Source organism: Seriola dumerili, unplaced genomic scaffold (genome assembly GCF_002260705.1).
Source record: "Seriola dumerili isolate Sdu_G_001 unplaced genomic scaffold, Sdu_1.0 BDQW01000097.1, whole genome shotgun sequence".
In the NCBI taxonomy this organism is placed as follows: domain Eukaryota; kingdom Metazoa; phylum Chordata; class Actinopteri; order Carangiformes; family Carangidae; genus Seriola; species Seriola dumerili.
In genome coordinates this window covers 205316-214326 of record NW_019174352.1, presented here as the reverse complement: position 1 = coordinate 214326, position 9011 = coordinate 205316, and the positions used below count along the sequence as shown (strand labels likewise).

At 43.5% G+C, this 9011-nt stretch overlaps 1 protein-coding gene across 1 annotated transcript; it reads right to left on the bottom strand.

Annotated features, from left to right (window-relative positions):
* Positions 1 to 3656: 3656 nt before the first annotated feature.
* On the bottom strand, positions 3657 to 8420 carry LOC111222503 (zinc finger protein 319-like). Its single transcript, XM_022746260.1, has 3 exons — positions 8372 to 8420; positions 7201 to 7302; positions 3657 to 7108 (listed from the first exon to the last, which is right to left on the bottom strand). Exons 2-3 carry the CDS (start codon positions 7203 to 7205, stop codon positions 5245 to 5247), a joined length of 1869 nt encoding a protein of 622 aa, XP_022601981.1. The 5' UTR covers positions 7206 to 7302; positions 8372 to 8420; the 3' UTR covers positions 3657 to 5244.
* Positions 8421 to 9011: the final 591 nt, after the last annotated feature.

The following is a 9011-nucleotide window of genomic DNA, read 5'->3' as shown; positions in this document are numbered from 1 at the left end:
AATAATAATAATAATAATAATAATAATAATAATAATTAAAACCATACCTTTGGGTTATGCACTGTTGGTCAGACAAAACAAACATTTTAAAGACATGGCCCTTTGGACATAAAATACAATTTGTTGGGCTTCGTTTCACTGTTTTATGACATTTTCTGAGCATTAATAGTGGATTAAACATTAATCAAACAATTAAACATTCATGAAAATAAGTGTTTTGTCTCGAAAATCTGGGCAGGACTACAGGCCAATGAATATCTCTCCTTCCCTTCAACTGGCACTTGAAAGCTGTTCAGACTGACAGGCAGATTGTGACTGTATGAACCATCTGTAGTAGAACCAGAGCAGGAGGAGATCAATGAGGACACTGATTTAAAAGCCTGTTAGAATGTGTAATAGTTCATTTTGGTGGAAACCAGCTGCGGAAAGATTAATGACCATCAACATGAACTTAAATTTAGCTCTGCTATATCACCTCCTGCCATATATATCATTTTTTGTTGTTGTTCGTTTGTTTTTTTGAGTCTCAGATGCCAGATTTGATTAATAGCATGAAATGAACAGTGTGTAATATGCTATATGTTATAAAATCACTTTTTTTCAAAGTGGCAGCTCCCTTTAATTCCATACACACATCTTGCAAACACATAAAAGTAAAATCTTATAAATGTGTCTGGGAAAGATCAGCTAGAACAGACTGCTGGTCGGTCAAAAAAAAAAAAGAAAGAAAAAAAAGCAGTTCTTATCCAACAATTATTAATTCATGCAGGACTCTTGTCCCCGATGTTTTTTATATCTTGGCTTTGGCTTCAAGTGGAACTAAATGATGTGTGACAGAACTCACAGTTTGTGCTCAGGCAGTCTTTGCTGGTAAATGGGGCAAATTTCAACATGTGTAAATACTTATTCATATAAATCGTCAATATAAAGCTGCATGTTTTTCATTATGCACAGCCACATTGCAGTGACACGAACTACAGCTAAAATATTACTCAGGACACTTTGTTGCCCCACGTTGGTAAATTCTCTTACCTTGCCCCCCTGGAGGGTAAGAGGTGAACTCGGCTGCTGATGGTGTGAATCTGTGTCTTTCTAGGACACAGTTGGGTGAACACTTGCTGACAAGGTGGCTAAAAACACCTCCTGGCCCTGACCCTGTTCTTTGTGTGCTGCAGTATGAGGTCCAGTCCTGCTATCAAAAACAAATCCAACCCATATTTCTCATAAACACATGTTGTTTGACTGTTTAATCATAATTTCTTTCTGGAAAATTCTTATTCTTATTATTTGGGAAGTCTTAAAATGTTTCCTGGGGCTTGTCAGAGGCACTTGATGTATTTCTGCAGCCATCTGTCTCTAAATCTTATTTCATGTCAGTACTACTGCTACACGTCAAGCCTCCCTGTACAAGAATAAAAGTCTTTAAATGGCATCATACTCTGCTGAATTTACACACGAGGACGAAACATGTTACAAATCAAACACACCAACAATGTCAAAAACAAAATCTTCTGCATAAGAGAAAGAACTTTTCAGCTAAAATCCCTGCTTGAAAAATCCCACAACTCGTGTAAGTTTATAAATGAAAAAAAGTTTTATTTGTTAGTGCTGTGTAATTGAATGCTACATACATACAGATAATCTTAGCATGAATGTACACGTACTGTACGCCGCCACAAAGTTTTTTTCTTTTTAAAAGGTTTTTTTTTTTTTTCTCAACATCATTCACATAAACTACAGTACAATTTGAAAAAGCTATAGGAGGGAACAGTGCTGTGAGGAGGGAGGGAGGGAGGGAGGGGGATGGGAGGATAGGGTTAAGGGGCGGGGGTGGGAAGGGGGGGGGCACCAGTTCCCAGGGACTGAACACAGGAACTAACACAGCAAGCATGCAGAGAGCAAGAGACACCAGGGTCTGATGGGTTTATTCACTGGAACTGAAAAGAGGGGTGGGGAGGGTAGGATGGCCGGTGGGTAAACTGGTGCCTAAACTGACTTTTTCCACTGAAACCAGCAGTTAAAATGCAGAGGGCGTTTCGTTTGTGCTTATACAGGAGGTCTTCCTCTCCTTTCACCCCCGACTGCTCGCTGGATATGGGATGGATTTTTTAAATTTTATTTTTAAAACCAAGAATTGATCGAGATTGTGACGTTTTTTTTCCAAGTGCAGCTCTCTCACTATCACTTTGCGGTACTCCTCACTGCGTCCTGATTGGTCCGTTACTGTTACTATGAGTCTAATTTATAAACACACAGGACAAAATGCACTACCAGACAGTCGCCCTCACTAATACTAACTGCTATACCAGTGCTGCTGGGCTGGAATTATTCTTTGGCTTTGAACGTACACTTGTATTATCATCATCATACATGTTAACTCTACTGTCAGCACTGAACAGTATGTGAGGTCCTTGTCCTGCAGCTGGAGTGTCTGTTTTTTTTTTAGTTTTTTTTTTTTTATTAAACACATCTGATGATGTGTCAGCACCAATTAACAAGTCAAAGTCCTTGAGCACTTGTAGTTCTTGGCAAATATGAACAGTGTTCGTGTTATAGTTCTTCACCTCTTACACCACCACAGAAATCTTTGTGTAGAGACTGCCTTCTTCTTCTCTGATTTTTGGCCTTAGATAAAATTCTACATTGTGAAAGCTGAGTACAAAAAAATACAGCCATCTTTATCCCAAACCTGCCCCAAGGCCCTGGTCTCTCCCTCCAAGAATATAGATATTCATATCAATTCAAGGAATATTAATAAAAAATATATATATATAAACAAATGTGAAATAATGAAAAACATACAGTACTTTTTTTTAAACTTTAAGTCGAAGTTGTTCTCAAAGTCTTATAATGCCAGATTCAGAAATTAAAAATTAAAACACCATGGCTGACGGGACCAACCATTTGATCTTGTATGATGATAATGATGATGAAGGACACACACAGAAATCAAAGGAGGAGGAAGAGGAGGCAGAGAGAGGTACCGTGGCCCCACCAAAAGGCTAAGACAAAAAGAAAAATCAAAAGCCAGAATAAAAACAAAATGTAATTTCCGTTTCCTTGGCCTCCTCTGTTTGTATTAAATACTTTCCAATACTGCACTCAAACCATGAATCAACCTTAAACGAGAGGAAGGCAAGAGAGAGAGGAGGCAACGGCTCCCCAGACGGACAGAAAAAAAAAGAAGAAAAAAAAAAAAAAAGAACAATGGCGACCACAGCCGACACGTAAACCAACTAATGTTCCAGGCTTCTCAAGAATCTCATAGCATTCAGAAAAACAGAGGAAGGCGCTCATTCACTCCGGCGTAAACCCACCCGGACAGACACAACGTCGAGCTCAACGCAACTCATAACGGGAAAAAACAGTATTATTATTTCTTTCAAAACATGGAAAATATTTAACAAGGTGCAGGTTCATCCCGCGAAAAGAAACAAACAGCTCTGACAGACCACTAAGGTTAGTAAATTTAAAATTAGAAAATAAAAAGGCGCAGGTCTGATGAAACATTTCTAATACAATTCTCTTCAGTCTGAATTTCCCTGTTTGACAGAATACCATTTACATTCTCACACACGCACACGCACGCACACGCACGCACATACACGCACACACACGCACGCACACGCACGCACACACACGCGCACGCGCACACACACACACACACACACACACACAGGGTGCTCTTTGAGATTCCCTGCAACATATCAGTACAATCACTACATGGACTACAAAAACAACAAAAGAGCAATTGTCAAAACATTTCACATGGTAAAAAGTAGCAAGAATACAAAAACAGTTCTTCAATACTTTGTTTTTTTGTTGTTTTTTGTTTTTTTTCTTAAGAAATACAAGTTCTGACATTTCCAACTCATCTGGCTAAGTACACTCACACATCCATAGTATGTACAGGCTGAGAGAGGAAGTGTAATGATCACTTTCAGTACATATTAGTCTAACAGCACTGAACCTCTGCAGGAATATGACAAGTATATTAGTGTGAAATATATATTTCTATATACGTCTATACTGGAGGGTGAGATCGGTATCAACCATTAGGGGTTTAATTGGGAGTTAATTTCAGCTGGGTGGTTAGTCTACACAGCACCGGGATCAGGTGCTGCTTCAGTACTGGTGTTTTGGTAGAAGCAGGAATAGCCATAAAAAATAAAATAAAAATCACGGCCCACACATACACTCACAGACATTTTATCATCAGAATTATTTCACTACAGGACAATAAATCCCCAAACTAAGCCCCATACTGTTTCTCTTTCACATATGTTGAGGACATTAGTGGCTACTTCATAAATACGAAGTGTAAAAAACTTTAAAACCCAGAGATGAGGAAGCGGGGGTGTTTGGTCGGGACCGTTTCTGTTCTACTGCGGGAAAATGAAAAACCAAAAGCGTTCTCAGTCATCCTTCACCTGACCAAAGACAAATGAATGTGAGTGCATGTGCGTCTGAGGGGGTTAGTCAAACTTTCCAGTCTTTGATACTAAACGGCGACAGGCTGAGACAAGAAGCAAAAGAGGAAAACTGATGGAGGGAGAAACTGAGGAGAGGGAGGGAGGAGCGACTGTAGAAAGAAAGGGAGAGACGGTGAAAGAAAAACAAAAGCAAGAGAATGAACCCCTATACTCAAACAGTTAAAACAGTTTCTGGCCAGATTAGTTTAGATGGAGACTCGACTCTACTGATTCATTCAATACTCTTTACAATATACTCACTGCCAAAATATAAAAAAAACAATGGCTGTATGATTTTGTCAAGACAATTTATCCTTCTCTGAAGGGAGGAAATTAGGAGCGATTTAAGTATTTGTTAGATCAACCTGAATTATGGCACCTGTTTCTGTCCGCAACAGTCAGTCGGACTTGGTTGGCAGAGAGTAAGACTGATGGGAGTTAAGTGGTTGCGGCCTCTTCACTGCTATCAACTGTCTGAGTGTGGGGTTGGAAAAAGAAGAGGCGGAGGGAATAGGTTCAAGAAGGAAGAGAGAAAAAAAAAGTGCTCCTCAGGATTTCATGGAATAACAGGGTTGGGGGTAATGTAATGTCAGGATACTAGAGCAACAAAGACCTGATATAGCACTGGTGGAAATCAATGCCATAGTAATAGCTTTAGGCTGTCCTGAAAATGTGATGAATGTTAGGCTGAATAAATAGCCTACAAGGTTTAGACAAGAGGACAGGGAGTTTAGGGAACTGTCTGTTCAGGGGGAAAAAAGTCTCCAGGGATCTATATGCACTGAGGCACAGGGTAACCCCCTCCATCCGCCGTGTGCTGCACCGTATGATCCTGCAAAGAGCCCAAGTCACTGAAACGCTCTCCACACCAAACACACTTGAACTGGCCCTCTCTGGAGTGTGTGCTCTGGTGTTTTGTCAGGTGCTCGCGCTGTTTGAAGCCCTTGTTGCAGTGGCCACATTTATACGGTTTCTCCCCTGTATGAACGCGGCGGTGCCGGTTCAGGTCTGATGAGTATTTGAAACGTTTCTCGCAGTCCGGGCACTTGAGCGGCTTTTCCCGGGACGGGTCGCAGCGGTGCTGTACAAACTCCGAAGAGGACAGGAAGCGCCGGTCACAGAGCGAGCATTTGAGCGGCTTCTCTTGGCAGTGAGAGTTTTGATGACGCTGTAACGTGGAGCTCTTCTTGTAGCCCTTGCCACAAACGTCACACTTATACGGCTTGTCTGGTGAGGTGTTGGACGACTCGCCACATTTGTGTCTGAGCAGCTCTCCTGACTGGCTGAACTCCTTCTGGCATGAAGCGCACTTGAACAGGTTGTCCATGCCGTGGACGTGCTGGTGGTAGAGGAGGTGAGAGGGCTGCATGAAACCCTTGTCGCACAGATTGCATTTGAACGGCCGGTCAGTAGGGTCTTTGTGTGTGCGTCTGTGGCGCACAAGTGCATACTGCTGTTTGAAGCTCATCTGACACTCATCACAGTGGAAGGGACGCTCCTCAGAGTGCGTGCGCTCATGCTGGCGAAGGTCGGATGGCCGTTTGAAACCCTTACCGCATGTGGCACAGCGAAATGGGCGGGAACCCTGCGGGTGGCAGGGGTGGTGAAGGAGCTCTGACGACTCTTTGAAGTGCAGCTCACATAAGTTGCATTTGAACAGGTGCTCACCCGAGTGCACGTACATGTGGCGCACTAGGTGGGAGCGGTGCTTAAAACTCTTTTCACAAACTGCACACTTGAACGGGCGCTCGTTGCTGTGTGTTCGCTGATGGTGCTGTAGATGTGATGACTGGCTGAAGGCCTTGTCACACGTGTCACATTTGAAGGGCTTCTCTCCTGTGTGCACCCTCTCGTGCCGTGTGAGTTCTGACAGGTGTTTGAAGCCCTTCTGGCAAACAGAGCATTTGTACGGCCGGTCTCTGGCCGAGGGAAAAGGAAGAATGGATGAGCTGCTGCTGGCGGATGCCCCATCACTGCTGGGCTGCTGGGGATTGTTTGAGTTTGGTGTGGCGTTGCCAGAGGAACCAGGTCGGTAGGTCTTCTCGCATATTGAACACTTCATGGGGTTGGTGCTGTTGTGGGATGTGTGGTGCTGGGCTAAAGAAGTGAGTAGGGAGAATCCCATCTTACACACCCCACACACAAATGGCTTTTGCTCCACCTGAACACACTGGTGTTCTAGCAAGTCTGTGGCCTGATGGAAAATCTTCATGCACTGGGTGCACTGGAATGACCTGTCCTGACTCACCATGCACTGGTGCTCATGTGGGTTAGCCAGGTGGGAGATATCATGTCCACAGGCCCCACACTTGTGTCCTCCCTCTGTCCCCACCTGTAGGGAGGTCTGTTGAGCCTGGGTGGTGTGCTGCTGCTGACCATGCTGCCCGCCTCCATGCTGCTGACCCCCGCTGTGTTGCTGGCTGTGTTGGCTGTGCTGACCATGCTGGGTCTGTTGCTGCTGTAGGGACGTGGCATCAGGCTGCAGTACGATACCATAAACGGCACAGCCCAATGCGTTCTCAGCTCCTGGAGGGATGGTGTGGACGACTGGAGGTGGAGCGACAGCATGCTGCTGCCAGGCCTCTGTCATGCGGGCTCGGGTGTAGGGATTCAGTTTGGCAGCTGGTGTGGCCCAACTGTAGTGAGAAAGGGAGATTGGCACATAAATAAATAATGGGCTAAACTCTTCAGAGTGTATTAAGAAAACAGGACAGAAAAAAAAACTCACTCCATCTCAGCAAGTGGCACTGAAGAACTGGAGAGGGTGCTTGGTGAAGGGGCCGTGACAGAGGATTTGATGACAGGAACACCGAAGTGCAGAAGAGAACAGCTGTGCGGAGAGCAGACAAGTGTGGAGAGATCTAAGAAAACCCCATACTTTCACTTAGTCTTCGGCCTTCAGGTGTTATCTGTATTAAAAAGAGATTCAAAGTCAGTTTAAATATCAATATGCACAAAGACATTATACAATAACAAATGTCTTTTAAGTTTAAGCCATGGACTCCAGGGTTATGTTGCATCTCCAACATCCACTGATCTGACAGACTACATCCTGGTTGAAAAAGAAAACCTGTGCAGCAAAACACTTTAAAAAAAAAAACTTGCTTTTTTTGCTTTTGAAACCTTGCTACATCAGCTTTAGCGGCCAGTCTGCACAACTTGTGACTAGTATGTGTAAACTCAGCTGAAACAGAGACATTAAGTAGTAGATTTGTAATATTGTACCGCATGTTACAATGTTAGGTGTCAGGCTATGTAGACAGCCTCCATAATAAAATATCAAGAGCCGATTTTTCATTCCCTCTCAACGGCCACTCTTACAGAGGAGGAAATAGTAAGAAAGTTTTTATCAGTTGTGCTTATTATGGAGTCATATACACAAGGATGGCTTACGATGGTTTGCACTTTGTGTTGACATCGCTTATAGCATCCTGATTCAATAAAATCTAAGTATAAACAACGGGCTACTTGGAGACGTGCAACATCCGTGAACACAGAAACACACAGCAAGTGAGCACTCATTAACATATACACTTGGACATCAACGATTAATGCTAAATGATTAATTTAAATCTCTATTCTATTGGTTATGTAGTTCCACCCCTTTCTATGCAGAAATCCAAATGCCCAACGATTCGCGGTTAAAAAAAAAAAGTGGAAGGCAGCGTCTGCGCATCATAACGTTTTTCGTCTCCAAGCAAAGATCACTGTAATCAGGATAGGTTAGCTAGCTAGCCTAGCATCTTGCTAACGCAGCCACAGAGGCGCAGGAGGGAGCTAGTGTTAACGTTAGTGGGCTAGCCACGGGAAAATAATAGCCAGGTAGCAGCCGCAGCAGCGACACGTTTGTTAGCGAGTGGTGCGTGTAAACAGCGACGAGAAAGTCTGCATTTACATACCTGGTGCGTCCGGTCAAGCCCGCTGAGTGTTCCCGATAAGATGCCAGTGTATCGTAGGGTTAGCTACTCCCCCATATAACGTTAGGTCCCCCCTTTACATCCGCAAACGGTGCTCGGGTGCTCTCTTGTTCGAGCGCTGTGGCTCCAGGGGCCGAAAAAACTGGGCTTTGCGGGTCATTAAAATGGGCGAAAAATCTCCCACGGTTTCCCAAATCTCCCCATAAACGGTCTCGTTTCACACGTACATTTATATGACTCCTAAGGCATCCCTGCGTCTGGCGAAAAGATACGCATTTTGTTCTAAATTGCTAGCTAGCTATCGGCTAGCTTCTGAGCCCCTGCCCGCGCACGGGAACATGAATAAACCAAGAGTTAATTGGCATGCTCACAACACACACACACAGAGACACACACACACACACACACACACACACACACACACACACACACACACGGAACATTGTGTCTGATGGATTTAATGTGACAATCTTGCAAAAGTGTTTTCATGTACCACATTTATTTCTGGGAGAAACATAAAATGTATTAGTGAAATTGATTAACTGATTAAAAACAATGATATCTTACAGTTTCAGCTAAAACTCATTTTAAATGTAGATGTTGTCATGGCATAAATTGATTT